At 39.8% G+C, this 16,309-nt stretch overlaps 1 protein-coding gene across 4 annotated transcripts in view; it reads left to right on the plus strand.

Moving 5' to 3' along the window:
- Positions 1-16,309, plus strand: part of rptor (regulatory associated protein of MTOR, complex 1) — a 480,971-nt gene that overhangs the window by 390,019 nt on the left and 74,643 nt on the right. For all 4 annotated transcript variants that reach the window (XM_061880673.1, XM_061880675.1, XM_061880674.1 and 1 more), the window contains exons 27-28: positions 14,051-14,165; positions 14,257-14,381. In XM_061880673.1, coding sequence (XP_061736657.1) covers positions 14,051-14,165; positions 14,257-14,381 — 240 coding nt within the window. The remainder of the gene's footprint in view (positions 1-14,050; positions 14,166-14,256; positions 14,382-16,309) is intronic.

Below are 16,309 nucleotides of genomic sequence, written 5' to 3' on the forward strand. Positions count from 1 at the left end.
AAAGTGGTCAGGATGGGCGGTGGAGCACTTGCCCCGCTTTAGTTTTCGCAGGAAGTAAAGGCGCTGTTGGGCCTTCTTCACCAGTGATGCGGAGTTGGTAGTCCATGACAGGTCCTCACTGATGTGCACCCCCAGGAATTTGGTGCTCCTTACTCTCTCCACTGCAGCACCATCGATGGTCAGTGGCAGGTGTTACACAGCAATACCATAACAATGCTATTCCATTCCAAAACCAAACCTGAGCCAGCAACACTCAGAACTGCAATAAACCGAGGAATTGAGAGGAGATACAAACAAGACACGGAACAAACCAAAAGTAATGAAACAAAAATTATTAAAGCTGCAAACAGCGTTGGTCGGGTCCGCCTTTGGCCGCTGCCAAGCCCTGGTGTAACTCAGACCTACATAGAGGTCTTTGTTTCATGTCTCTACGACATTCCTAACAGAAGTTACAAGCAGTTTTTTCTGTGTTTTTTCCTAGGGGGCGCTGGAGCGCAATTTTGACTTTTGGGGTTTGGTTTTTTATTAGATGGCAATTTTCGCCAGTCCTGATGTGTGGGTAAAATTTGGTGAGTTTTGAAGCATGTTAAGGGGGTCAAATTACAGATCAGCGTTTCTGGATGTTGTTGATAAATGGCTTTCGCTTTGCATAGTAGAGCTTTAACTTGCACTTTGAAGCATTTTAAGGGGGTCAAATTACAGCTCAAAGAGACAAAAATAAAAATTCTTAGGAAATTTTGCGCAGGGGTTTTTTGAAGGCGCGTAAAATCAAAACCGGAGCAGTAATCAAAACTTTGTTGGATAGTTTTAATCAAAAGGGTTCAATCTCTCTCCTGTGCGAGTTTGAAGCCGAAACGACAAACGCACTCGGAGGAGTTTACGTTTGAAAAAGGTGACTTGTTTTTACAAAACTTTTATTTTGAAGGGGTAATTTTTAACTTCCTGTTGATTTTTTTCAAAGGATGTCAATCATCTAAATGTAGGTCTAAGTGAGACCTACATAGAAGTTTTTGTTTCATGTCTTCCCGGCATTCCTACTGGAAGTTACAAGCAATTTTGTTTGTGTTTTCTTCCTAGGAGCAGTTTTTGCTGTGTTTTATTCAAAAATTGCGCTAGAGCGCATTTTTTAATTTTCGGGTTTAGTTTTTTCATTATATCGCAATTTCTGCCAGTACTGATGTGTGTGCCAAGTTTGGTGAGTTTTGAAGCATTTTAAGGGGGTCAAATTACAGTTCAAAGAGGCAAAAATAGCATTTTTTGCGAAAATTTTGTATTGAAGGGGTTTTTGCCAACTTTTTGTTGATTTTTGCCCGAGAAAGTAAAACTATGAATTGTAGGTCTAAGTCAGTTCTACATAGAAGTTTTTGTTTCATGTCTCTACGACATTCCTAACGGAAGTTATGAGCAGTCTGTTGTTGTTTTTTTCCTAGGGGGCGCTAGCGCGCAATTTTAATTTTTGGGGTTTGGTTGCTTAATAACTTGGGAAAGTTTGCTATACCGACGTGTGTGTCAAATTTGGTGAGTTTTGAAACATGTTAAGGGGGTCAAATTAGGGTGTGAAGGTGCGGAATAATAATAAAACACAGTAGTTTCAATAGGGTCCTTGGCCCATTGCAAAAGGACTCTTTGTTTTGTATTTACTTCCCATCAGTGCTCTTATTTTGTTTCCATTTCCTGCTCGTCCCACCGAGCGCTGTGCTGCTGTTGATTGGCAGCCAGTCCACACCTGCTGCCAATCAGCATGTTTCGATTTATGTTTGTCTTATGCGTTCCTCAGGGCTCGAAGATTGACTATTGTTTAGAACTGTACATGCAAGACTGCTTCATTCTCCTCTGTTGGTGATATAAAAATCATCTTACCTGCTCTTCGCTCTCCTGGTTCCTGCATCTTGGGGTCGCCACTACTGCTGCCATGCGAGTTTGTGACATATTATACTCTATAAATGTTGGTCTTACTTAATGTAGACATTTAGTTGTATTCAGGGTTAAAAAAATAGTATATGGCTCTCACGGAAATACATTTTAAAACATTTGGCTTAAATGGCTCTCTCAGCCAAAAAGGTTCCCGATCCCTGGTTTAATAGTTAAAACACATTTACATTATTGCAATCAGTTAATAAAACATTGTCCTTTACAATTATAAAAGCTTTTACAAAAATCTACTACTTTGCTAGCATGTCAGCAGACTGGGGTGGATCCTGCTGAAATCCTATGTATTGAATGAATACAGAATCCTTTTGAATCGACAAAATATCGTTTTTTAATCGAAAATCGCGTTGAATCGAAAAAATCGATATATTATCGAATCGTGACCCCAAGAATCGATATTGAATTGAATCGTGGGACACCCAAAGATTTGCAACCCTAATATTTATATATGCATATTATATATATATGTGTGTGTGTGTGTGTGTGTGTGTGTGTGTATATATATATATATATATATATATATATATATATATATAAGTATATATATATATATATATATATATATATATATAAAGTATATATATAAAGTATATATATATATATATATATATAAAAAGTATATATATATATATATATATATATATATGTATGTATGTGTGGGAAAAATCACAAGACTACTTCATCTCTACAGAACTGTTTCATGAGGGGTTCCCTCAATCATCAGGAGATTTTAAAGGAAGCGTTCACATACAATGGTTTATGGTCGCAAGAAACCTGATTGCCCTCTCAACAGGGGGTGCTTACAAACATAAGTCGTTTACCAAGCAAAGGTAACACGCAAGGACATTAGCACATCCGACACGTACGTAGGATTAACCGAAGGAGTGTTTAAAACCAGATGGAATAATCACAAGGCCTCCTTTAGAAACGAGACTTTGCGGAATTCTACAGAACTCAGCAAGCACATTTGGAACCTCAAAGACAATAATGTTAAATATTCAATAACATGGCAAATTCTTGCATCCAGCACACCTTACAACAGTGGTAATAAAAGATGCAACCTATGCTTAAAAGAGAAAATGTTTATTATATATCATCCAGACCTGTCATCCCTCAACAAGTGCAGTGAAATCATTTCAACATGCCGCCACAGATGGAAACACCATCCAGGTAACACATGAGCCAATCACCACACCCTACGCCTGTCTGTACCCACCCACTCTGTGCCCTATATAAACCATTGTATGTGAATGCTTCCATTAAAATCTCCTAATGATTGAGGGAACCCCTCATGAAACAGATCTGTAGAGATGAAGTAGTTTTGTGATTTTTCCCACACCTACATATTGCGCTCTACCACGGTATCGAGCACTATTCTCTGGATAATCCAATCAAGATATATATATATATATATATATATATATATATATATATATATATATATATATATATATATATATACATACATTACAGTACAATGTAAATAGTCATGAAAATAAAGAAACCACTTTGAATGAGGAGTTGTGTCCAAACTTTTGGCCTGTACTTTATAGTTCTAACAAAGCGCACCTTTGTGCATTCGCACACAGTATAAAACGTTTAACGGACAAAATGAGACAAAGAAGGTGTGTAAGATTTTACATGTAAACAAACTGTTGCTTCAGAGTCCACACTATGGTGAGTTCAAGAACCGCCAAAATCCGTCCATTCAAGTACAGTGGGGCAAAAACGTATTTAGTCAGCCAGCGATTGTGCAAGTTCTCCCACTTAAAATGATGACAGAGGTCTGTAATTTTCATCATAGGTACACTTCAACTGTGAGAGACGGAATGTGAAAAAAAAAAAATCCAGGAATTCACATTGTAGGAATTTTAAAGAATGTATTTGTAAATTATGGTGGAAAATAAGTATTTCGTCAACCATTGATGGAAGGCGGTTTTGGCTCAAAATCTCACGATACATGGCCCCATTCATTCTTTCATTAACACGGATCAATCGTCCTGTCCCCTTAGCAGAAAAACAGCCCCAAAGCATGATGTTTCCACCCCCATGCTTCACAGTAGGTATGGTGTTATTGGGATGCAACTCAGTATTCTTCTTCCTCCAAACACGACGAGTTGAGTTTATACCAAAACGTTCTATTTTGGTTTCATCTGACCACATGACATTCTCCCAATCCTCTGCTGTATAATCCATGTATCCATTTTGGTATAAACTCAACTCGTTCTGTTTGGAGGAAGAAGAATACTGAGTTGCATCCCAAGAACACCAAACCTACTGTGAAGCATGGGGGTGGAAACATAATTCTTTGGGGCTGTTTTTCTGCTAAGGGGACAGGACGATTGATCCGTGTTAAGGAAAGAATGAATGGGGCCATGTATCGTGAGATTTTGAGTCAAAACCTCCTTCCATCAGTGGTTGACCAAATACTTATTTTCCACCATAATTTACAAATACATTTTTAAAAAATCCTACGATGTGAATTCCTGGATTTTTTTTCACATTCTGTCTCTCACAGTTGAAGTGTACCTATGATGAAAATTACAGACCTCTGTCATCATTTTAAGTGGGAGAATTTGCACAATCGGTGTCTGACTATATACTTTTTTGCCCCACTGTATTGCTACTTATTATTGGGCAGTGTTCTGTACATTTGCATCCTTGCTTTCCAAAATAAAGTGAAAATAGATGAGTGCCCGAAACCTCAAAACAGTTTTCAAACTGTTCTTATTTTGAAATGATCGGCCCCGTGATCGTCATTGCCAGCCATGATTGATTGTTATGGAAAGTGTCTAACGGACACGATCCCCAGCATGAGTCACAGAACTGGCCTTCACGCACACACTCCTCTCCCGGTGATGTGGGAGCGTTCTCAAACAGAATAGCTAACACCGCCGACGTCACAGCCGTGTCTTCAACGCTTTAAAAAAGTGAATTTGCGTCACGGCCGAGGGTCACCGGGGCTTCTTTTCGTGAATACCGGCCAGAAATCATTCTTCTCCTCGCTTTCCTTTGCAGGAAGTGAAAAAAAGGGCTGCCCTCATTCAGTTTATTCCCCCTTCGGAGAAATAAGATGAGAGCAGTTTGAGGAGGACGGGGGAAGGAAAGGAGGTGTCAAAAATAATTTACATATCTGAAAAAAACTTGAGTGACCCTTTTCATGCTGCAATACTGACGCACGTCACCAGCAAACATAACATATGTGGTCAATGCAAGGACCACATATCAGCTACAGTCGGGCGGAAGGTGGGATACACCCTGGACAAGTCGCCACCACATAGCAGGCAAGGAATTTAGAAATGCATCAATATGCTACTCAGCTAATTAGAGGTGTCTGATAATATCGGACTGCCGATATAATCGGCCGATAGATGCTTTAAAATGTAATACCGGAAATTATCGGTATCGGTTTTAAAAAGTCAAATGTATGACTTTTTGACCGTTTTGACCCTTGTCTCGAAGTAAAAAAGACAATAGGAGCCGCAAACATACTCGCAAATATCTGCTGACGGTCATCCAGACTACAAGAATGAGGGCGTGCTATGAAGCCTTTGACTTTAACGCCTTCTAGAACATGTACAAACTGCTTGCCAGTTCAGCATAATGTTGTGTGCGGCTTCCGCAGACACACGAACACGACTGCAAGGCATACTGGGTGACACAGAGTACACTGATGGTTGTGATATAAACAAATGTAACACTCTTACTAATATGCGCCACACTGTGAAGCCACACCAAACGAAAATGACCAACACATTTCTGGAGAACATCCTCACATAAACGCAACACAACAAATACCCAGAATCCTTTGTATCCATGACTATTCCTGACTATATTATACACCCCACTAGCACCAACCACAAAGGAGTCCTTTGCAATGGGCCAAGGACCCTATTGAAACTGGTGCGTTTTATTATTCTTTCTTTCTTTCTTAATTCCGCACCTACGCGCTGTAATTTGACCCCCTTAACATGCGTCAAAACTCACCAAATTTGACACACACATCGATCTGCCATGCCTTCCCAACTTATTAGGCAGCCAAACCAGAAAAATCAAAATTGCGCGCTAGCGCCCCCTATGAAGGAAAGAAAAACAGACTGCTTGTAACTTCCGTTAGGAATGCCGTAGAGACATGAAACAAAAACCTCTATGTAGGACTGACTTAGACCTAGATTCCCCATTAGAAACTTCTATACCTAAAATCAACAGGAAGTTGGCAAAAACCCCTTCAAAACAAAATTTTCGCAAAAAATGCATTTTTTGCTTCTTTCAGCTGTAATTTGACCCCCTTAAAATGCTTCAAAACTCACCAAACTTGGCACACACATCAGGACTTGCAGAAATTGCGATCTAATGAAAAAAAAAAAAAAAACCTCAAAATTGCGCTCTTGCGCAATTTTTGAATAAAACACAGAAAAAACTGCTTCTAGGAAGAAAACACAGACAAAACTGCTTGTAACTTCCGGTAGGAATGCCGGAAAGACATGAAACAAAAACTTCTATGTAGGTCTCACTTAGACTTACATTTTAAAATTGACATCCTTCAGCAAAAATCAACAGGAAGTTAAAAATTACCCCTTCAAAATAAAAGTTTTGTAAACACCCGTCACCTTTTTTCAAAAGTTATTATCCTCCGAGCGCGTTTGTCGTTTCGGCTTCAAACTCGCACAGGAGAGAGATTGAACCCTTTTGATTAAAAGTATTGAACAGAGTTTTGATTACTGCTCCGGTTTTTATTTTACGCGGCTTCAAAGAACCCCTGCGCAAAGTTACCTGAAAAATGTAATTTTTGCCTCTCTGAGCTGTAATTTGACCCCTTTAAAATGCTTCAAAGTGCAAGTTAAAGCAATACTATACAAAGCGAAAGCCATTTATCAACAACATCCAGAAACGCCGATCTGTAATTTGATTCCCTTACCATGCTTTAAAACTCAGCAAATTTTACACACACATCAGGACTGGCAAAAATTGCCATCTAATAAAAAACCAAACCCTAAAAATCAAAATTGCACTCTAGCGCTCCCTATGAAAAAACCCAGACAAAACTGCATGTAACTTCTGTTAGAAATGTCATAGAGACAAGAAATAAAAACATCTATGTTGGTCTGACTTAGACCAGGGCTTGGCAGCGGCCAAAGGCGGACCCGACCAACGCTGCTTGCAGCTTTAATGTTTTCTTATTTTTGAACACCGACTTTTTGCAGTGTACTCTGTTATATATCCGGCGACCCCAGATATATAACGACGGGCGGGCGGTTGCGGTTTTGATACAATGTTGGTGCGGGTGGATGACGACTTTAGTGATGCGGTTGCGGATGATATAATTGCCTATCCGCGCATCTCTAGTGGACACGCATCATATTGAACCCGATGGGTTAAGAACGGGATGGCACTTCAACTTCATATGTGAGTCAAGGCAGGTGGCCAAATACTTTTGTCATTATTATAGACACTTGCATCATGTGTTGCCTTCATTAAAACACTTTTAATTTTTTGCAGCCTCCAGACCGATATTTTTTTTATTCTTTTTATTTTTTCAACATTTGGGGTTTTAGACCCCTTACCTAGCATATGTTGACCTACATTGTTATAATCTGTAACGAACAAACTGTATCAATTCCCCCATTCCTTCCACTCTCACTTTTATAATTAATCCTACGTTAAGGTGGCGACTTGTCCAGGGTGTACCCCGCCTTCCGCCTGATTGTAGCTGAGACAGGCGCCAACGCCACCCGCGATCCCAAAAGGGAATAAGCTGTAGAAAATGGATGGATTAATGCAAAAGCACATTACAACATTCTAGGATGAATTCATCATGTTATATATATATAATTTTTTTTTTTTTTCATTCTTCCTCATCTTTTTATAAAAGCGTCCAGAGTGCACTCAGATTGCAGAGGACAGGCAAAAATATGTTGTTGCTATAACAACACGAGACTCGCCGCTGGTGAGTCGTTACCTCCGTTAGCGCGTTAATCCTCCCTGAAACCCTGCCTCTCTAACTTGTTGGAGCGCAAAACGTGTACCGCCGCCTTTTTTTCCCGGGGACCTTAACGAAAAACATGGTGAGATATTTGCTTTAAGCCTCACATAAATACACCTCTGAAAAATACAGTCTAAAGCAGGGGTCACCAACCTTTTTGAAAGCAAGAGCTACTTCTTGGGTACTGATTAATGCAATGGGCTACCAGTTTGATACACACTTACATTGCCAGAAATAGCCAATTTGCTCAATTTACCTCTAACTCTGTTATTATTAATAATTAATGATATTTATCTTTGTGGAAACACTGATCATCTTAATGATTTCTCACAATAAATATATATTTTTGATGACATGTTTTAAATAGGTTAAAATCCAATCTGCACTTTGTTAGAATATGTAACAAATTGGACCAAGCTATATTTCTAACAAAGACAAATCATTATTTCTTCTAGATGTTCCAGAACAAAAATTTTAAAAGACATTCAAAGACTTTGAAATAAGATTTAAATTTGATTCTTTAGATCATGGGTGTCAAAGTCTGGCCCGCGGGTCAAATTTGGCCCGCCGTGTAATTTCATTTGGCCCTTGAGGCAATATCTAATTAACATTAGAGCTGGCCCGCCGCTGTAACACCGCATTCACCGCTAATACTCATACTCGTCAACCCTCCCGATTTTCCCGGGAGACTCCCGAAGTTCAGTGCCCCTCCCGAATTTCTCCCGAATTCCAGCTGGACAATAATATTGGGGGCGGGCCATAAAAGCACTGCCTTTGGCGTTCTCTACATGTCGCCACGTCCGCTTTTCCTCCATACAAACAGCGTGCCGGCCCACTCACATAATATATGCGGCTCATACACTCACTCAAGTGAATGCAAGGCATACTTGGTCAACAGCCATACAGGTCACACTGAGGGTGGCCGTATAAACAACTTTAACACTGTTACAAATATACGCCACACAGTGAACCCACAGCAAACAAGAATGACAAACACATTTCGGGAGAACATCCGCACCGTAACACAACATAAACACAACCGAACAAATACCCAGAACCCCTTGCATCACTAACTCTTCCGGGACGCTACAATATACACCCCCGCTACCACCAAACCTCGCCCCAACTCAAACCCGCCGCCGAAAAGAGGAATTCAGTTTGTATTTTTATTTTATTTGATATGACTTTGATATTTTTTAATTATTATTATTTGAAACTGGATTTTGCATGTCACTATAAAGTTATATAAGCCTTACTTGTTCAATATTCAATACAAAACTTGTTTGGGTCCCTATTAAAGGATTAATTTGTTCAACCTCGGCCCGCGGCTTCGTTCAGTTTTAAATTTTGGCCCACTCTGTATTTGAGTTTGACACCCCTGCTATAGATTTTCTAGATTTGCCAGAATAATTTTTCTGAATTTTAAACATAATACGTTTGAAGAAATATTTCACAAATATTCTTCGTCGAAAAAACAGGAGCTAAAATGAAGAATTAAATTAGAATTTATTTATTATTCTGTATATTAAAATGAAAAGAAAAATACTTGAACATTGATTTAAAGCCAGATGAGGTGGTTCGGGCATCTGGTCAGGATGCCACCCGAACGCCTCCCTAGGGAGGTGTTTAGAGCACGTCCAACCGGTAGGAGGCCACGGGGAAGACCCAGGACACGTTAGGAAGACTATGTCTCCCGGCTGGCCTGGGAACGCCTCGGGATCCCCCGGGAAGAGCTAGACGAAGTGGCTGGGGAGAGGGAAGTCTGGGCTTCCCTGCTTAGGCTGTTGCCCCCGCGACCCGACCTCGAATAAGCGGAAGATGATGGATGGATGGATGGATGGAAAGAAGAGGAAGGAATTTAAAAGGTAAAAAGGTATATGTGTTTAAAAATCCTAAAATCATTTTTAAGGTTGTATTTTTTCTCTAAAATGTTCTTTCTAAAAGTTATAAGAAGCAAAATAAAAAAATAAATGAATTTATTTAAACAAGTGAAGACCAAGTCTTTAAAATATTTTCTTGGAATTTTCAAATTCTATTTGAGTTTTGTCTCTCTTAGAATTAAAAATGTCGAGCAAAGCGAGACCAGCTTGCTAGCAAATAAATACACATTTTTTAAAATAGAGGCAGCTCACTTGTAAGTGCTGCTATTTGAGCTATTTTTAGTCCTTACGGGCAACCTGGTGCCCGCGGGCACCGCGTTGGTGACCCCTGCTCTAAAAAATAGCCAGAGCAGGGGCCTCATGTAACACATTTCTGTATGCAAAACAACCTGATATAGACAACGTTGGGATGTACAGTCACGGTCAAAAGTTTACGTACACTTGTAAAGAACATCATGTCATGGCTAACTTGACTTTCCAATCATTTCTACAAGTCTTGCTTTTAGAGATGACCAATAAATGCTTTAGAATGTGATATCGGAATTTATCGTTATCTGCTTCAAAAATTAAAATGTATGACTTTTTAAAACGGCGCTGTATGGACGTAGGGAGAAGTACAAAGCGCCAATAAACCTTAAAGGCACTGCCTTTGCGTGCCGGACCGATCACATGATATCTATGGCTTTTCACACACGCAAGTGAATGCAAGGCATACTTGGTCATCAGCCATACAGGTCACACTGAGGGTGGCCATATGAACAACTTTAACACTGTTACAAATATGTGAACCCACACCAAACAAGAATGACAAACACATTTCGGTAGAACATCCGCACCGTAACACAACAAAAACGCAACAGAACAAATACCCGGAAACCCTTGCAGCACTAACTCTTCCGGGACGCTACAATATACACCCCCCCCCCCCCCCCCCCCCCCCCCCCCGCCCATCTCAACCTCCTCATGCTCTCTCAGGGAGAGCACGTCCCAAATTCCAAGCTGCTGTTTTGAGGCATGTTAAAAATAAATAAATATGAAAGGATTATATGACAGTTACTTAAACATAACTCCTACACCACACATGGAAAATGGCTAATGATGACTGAAATAATGCATTTTTGGGAGTTTTGCTCGAAACATATGCTTTTTTAATTCTTGCAAATGCAAAAAGTAGTTTTTTTTACTCAATATGACAATATTGTTCTTAGAATCCTGAGATATTGCGAAAAAATCTATAAAAATGTATTCAAACATAACTTCCAAACAACACATGCAAAATGGCTAATAATGCCTAGAGATAAGTATTTTTGATAGTTGTACTAGAAAAATTATCTTCTGTAAGGTTTGAAAAGACACAAGTTAGTTTTTTTTATTCAATATAACAGTATAACTGTCATAACACTGTTACAAATATGCGCCACAACGTGAACCCACACCAAGCAAGAACAACAAACACATTTCGGGACCGTAACACAACAGAAAAAAATACCCAGAACCCCTTGCAGCACTAACTTTTCCGTGACGCTACTATATGCAACCCCCGTTTTGAGGCATGTTTAAAAAATAAAAAAAAATGCACTTTGTGACTTCAATAATAAATATGGCAGTGCCCTTTTGCCATTTTTTTCCCCATAGTTTGAGTTGATATATTTCGTATAACCTTGTTACATTGTTTAATGCATCCAGCCAGGCATCACAACAAAATGAGGCATAATAATGTGTTCATTCCACCACTGTATGTGTCGGTATCGGTTGATATCGGAATCGGTAATTAGGAGTTGGACAATATCGGAATATCGGCAAAAAAGCCATTATCGAACATCTCTACCGAAAACTGAATACCAAGATAGTCCCAGCATCCTTCAATGTGTTTGTACGTCGTCCTCACTGTAAAAAGATGTGGAATTCAGTCAAATTGAATATCCAATTCCCAATTTGTTTCTAATATCCTCTTTGAAAGTCATCATTCTCTCATTCCAATCATGAATCTCCCAGTTTATGGTGGACGGGGTCTGTTTACAAGTCTGTGTGACCTTGGACTCGCTTCATCAACCGGATGCTGTGATTGATTTCACAGTTTTGCCGCAGCAGAGGGTGTGTTCTCGTCTTTTACTGTATCTTGCATGAAAAAGGAAGAAATCTCACCAAATAATTGTGATAATTTTAATAAAATACATATTTAACTATTTAACTGACCGTTTGTTTTCTTGTAATGTTCCCTCAAGTCTTTCTTCTGGTACACTCTGGTTTCAATATGGTACTTTATTACAAACCTGGTTTCCATATGAGTTGGGAAATAGTGTTAGATGTAAATATAAACGGAATAAAATGATTGGCATATCATTTTCAACCCATATTCAGTTGAATACACTACAAAGACAACATATTTGAAGTTAAAACTGATAAACATTTATTTTTTTTGCAAATAATCATTAACTTTAGAATTTGATGTCAGCAACATGTGACAAAAAAGTTGGGAAAGGTGGCAATAAATACTGATAAAGTTGAGGACAGCTCATCAAACACTTATGTGGAACATCCCATAGGTGTGCAGGCTAATTGGGAACAGGTGGGTGCCATGATTGGGTATAAAAACAGCTTCCCGAAAAATGCTCAGTCTTTCACAAGAAAGGATGGGGCGAGGTACACCCCTTTGTCGACAACTGCGTGAGCAAATAGTCAAACAGTTTAAGAACAACGTTTCTCAAAGTGTAATTGCAAGAAATTTAGGGATTTCAACATCTACGGTCCATAATATCATCAAAAGGTTCAGAGAATCTGGAGAAATCACTCCATGTAAGCGGCATGGCCGGAAACCAACATTGAATGACCGTGACCTTCGATCCCTCAGACGGCACTGTATCAAAAACCGACATCAATCTCTAAAGGATATCACCACATGGGCTCAGGCACACTTCAGAAAACCACTGTCACTAAATACAGTTTGTCGCTACATCTGTAAGTGCAAGTTAAAGCTCTACTATGTAAAGCGAAAGCCATTTATCAACAACATCCATATACGACAGCGGAGAATCCCGACTGTTGAACGACTGAAGCTCTACATAAAACAAGAATGGGAAATAATTCCACTTTCAAAGCTTCAACAATTAGTTTCCTCAGTTCCCAAACGTTTATTGAGTGTTGTTAAAAGAAAAGATGATGTAACACAGTCGTGAACATGCCCTTTCCCAACTACTTTGGCACGTGTTGCAGCCATGAAATTCTAAGTTAATTATTATTTGCAAAAAAAAAAATAAAGTTTATGAGTTTGAACATTAAATATCTTGTCTTTGTAGTGCATTCAATTGAATAAGGATTTGCGAATGTTGCACGTGTTGCAGCCATGAAATTCTAAGTTAATTATTATTGGCAAAACAAATAAATAAAGTTGGCCCTGCAATGAGGTGGGAACTTGTCCAGGGTCCGCCCGATTGTAGCTGAGATAGGCACCAGTGCCCCCCGCCACCCCAAAGGGAATAAGCGGTAGAAAATGGATATATGGATGGATTGATGGAAAATAAAGTTTATGAGTTTGAACATCAAATATGTTGTTTTTGTAATGCATTCAACTGAATATGGGTTGAAAATGATTTGCAAATCATTGTATTCCGTTTATATTTACATCTAACACCATTTCCCAACTCATATAGAAACGGGGTTTGTACTACCACCACCATGCTTGACGGTAGGCATGGTGTTCCTGGGATTAAAGGCCTCACCTTGAAATGGAATGACAAACACATTTCGGGAGAACATCCGCAGCGTAACACGACATAAACGCAACAGGACAAACACCCAGAACCCCTTGCAGCAATAACTCTTCCAGGACGCTACAAAATACACCCCAAAGATTGATACCAAAACTTACAGCAGAGCCCGTTTTATAAGTTTATGAGTTTGAACATCAAATATGTTGTCTTTGTAGCATATTCAACTGAATATGGGTTGAAAAGGATTTGCAAATCATTGTATTCTGTTTATATTTACATCTAACACAATTTCCCAACTCATATGGAAACGGGGTTTGTACTACCACCACCACCATGCTTGACGTTAGGGATGGTGTTCCTGGGATTAAAGCTCTCACGTTGACATAGAATGACAAACACATTTTGGGAGAACATGTGCACCGTAACACAACATAAACGCAACAGGACAAACATCCAGAACCCCTTGCAGCACTAACATAAAAACGAGCTTTGTACTTGTTGTAATTAGCTTAGTTCGGAACTCATTTGTCATTTGTGTTCTCCTCCAGGTGTTTCTCGGCTCGACGATCAAATATTCATCAATCGCAATCCCGGAGTTCCCTCCGTGGTCAAGTTCCACCCGTTCAACACCTGCATCGCCGTGGCCGACAAGGACAGCATCTGGTCGGCGAAGCAAACGCACTGAACACGAGTCGACCCCGATGCTGAACGCTCTGACCTGTAAGATTGACCGATTGTTTCTTGTCCGGCGTAGCTTTTGGGACTGGGAGAAAGGCGAGAGGCTGGACTACTTCTACAACGGCAACCCTCGCTACACCCGCATCACCGCGATGGAGTACTTGAACGGACACGACTGCTCGCTGCTGCTGACCGCAACAGGTAGTGACATCACTTGTTTGGCATTATTGCATACTTTAGCACACCAACTCTCAGCTTTGATCATATAAGTGTGCTCCTGTAGCTCTTGGACACGCAGGATCACACTCCTTTTGTCGACATTCGTATCAAAGCCTGGTATCCTCAAAGTTGCTGTGTTGCAGTCCTTAGGTTACGACATGTTTAACACAACCTCTCATTTCAAAAAACAGCTTAAATGTGCAAAATTAGATATATCATGAACTATCATCAATCAATCAATGTTTGTTTATGTAGCCCTAAATCACAAGTGTCTCAAAGGGCTGCACAAGCCACGACGGCAGCCGCGGTTCAGCGCCCACATAAGGGCAAGGAAAAACTCACAACCCAGTGGGACGTCGGTGAGAACGAGAAACCTTGGAGAGGACCACAGATGTGGGTAACCTCTTTGAGAGGAGACCGAATGCAATGGACGTCGAGTGGGTCTAACATAATAGTGTGAGAGTCCAGTCTATAGTGGATATAACTTAATAGTGAAAGTTTAGACCATGGTGGATCTAACATAATAGTGAGAGTCCAGTCCATAGTGGATCTAACATAATATAGTGATAGTACTGTCCATAGTGGATCTAACATAATATTGTCAAAGTCCAGTCCATAGTGGATCTAACATAATAGTGAGAGTCCAGTCCATAGTGGATCTAACATAATAGTGAGAGTCCAGTCCATAGTGGATCTAACATAGTAGTGAGAGTCCAGTCCATAGTGGATCTAACATAATATAGTGAGAGTACAGTCCATAGTGGATCTAACATAATATAGTGAGAGTACAGTCCATAGTGGATCTAACATAATATTGTCAAAGTCCAGTCCATATTGGATCCAACATAATAGTGAGAGTCCAGTCCATAGTGGATCTAACATAATAGTGAGAGTCCAGTCCATAGTGGATCTAACATAGTAGTGAGAGTCCAGTCCATAGTGGATCTAACATAATAGTGTGAGAGTCCAGTCTATAGTGGATATAACTAAATAGTGAAAGTTTAGACCATGGTGGATCTAACATAATAGTGAGAGTCCAGTCCACAGTGGATCTAACATAATATAGTGACAGTCCAGTCCATAGTGGATCTAACATAATAGTGAGAGTCCAGTCCATAGTGGATCTAACATAATATAGTGAGAGTCCAGTCCATAGTGGATCCAACATAATAGTGAGAGTCCAGTCCATAATGGATCCAACATAATAGTGAGAGTCCAGTCCATAGTGGATCTAACATAATAGTGTGAAAGTCCAGTCCATAGTGGATCTAACATAATAGTGTGAGAGTCCAGTCCATAGTTGATCTAACATAATAGTGAGAGTCCAGTCCATAGTGGATCTAACATAATAGTGAAAGTCCAGTCCATAGTTGCTCTAACCATTACAGTAACAGTCTAGACCTTGGTGGATCTAACATAATAGTGAGAGTCCAGTCCATAGTGGATCTAACATAATAGTGTGAGAGTCCAGTCCATAGTGGATCTAACATAATAGTGTGAGAGTTCAGTCCATAGTGGATCTAACATAATAGTTTGAGAGTCCAGTCCATAGTGGATCTAACATAATGGTGTGAAAGTCCAGTCCATAGTTGATCTAACCATTATAGTAACAGTCTAGACCTTGGTGGATCTAACATAATAGTGAGAGTCCAGTCCATTGTGGATCTAACATAATAGTGAGAGTCCAGTCCATAGTGGATCTAACATAATGGTGTGAAAGTCCAGTCCATAGTGGATCTAACATAATAGTGAGAGTCCAGTCCATAGTGGATATAACATAATAGTGAGAGTCCAGTCCATAGGGGATCTAACATAATAGTGAGAGTCCAGTCCATAGTGGATCTAACATAATAGTGTGAGAGTCCAGTCCATAGTGGATCTAACATAATAGCGTGAGACAGTCCAGTCCG

This window comes from Nerophis ophidion, linkage group LG20, assembly GCF_033978795.1.
Source record: "Nerophis ophidion isolate RoL-2023_Sa linkage group LG20, RoL_Noph_v1.0, whole genome shotgun sequence".
Lineage (NCBI taxonomy): Eukaryota > Metazoa > Chordata > Actinopteri > Syngnathiformes > Syngnathidae > Nerophis > Nerophis ophidion.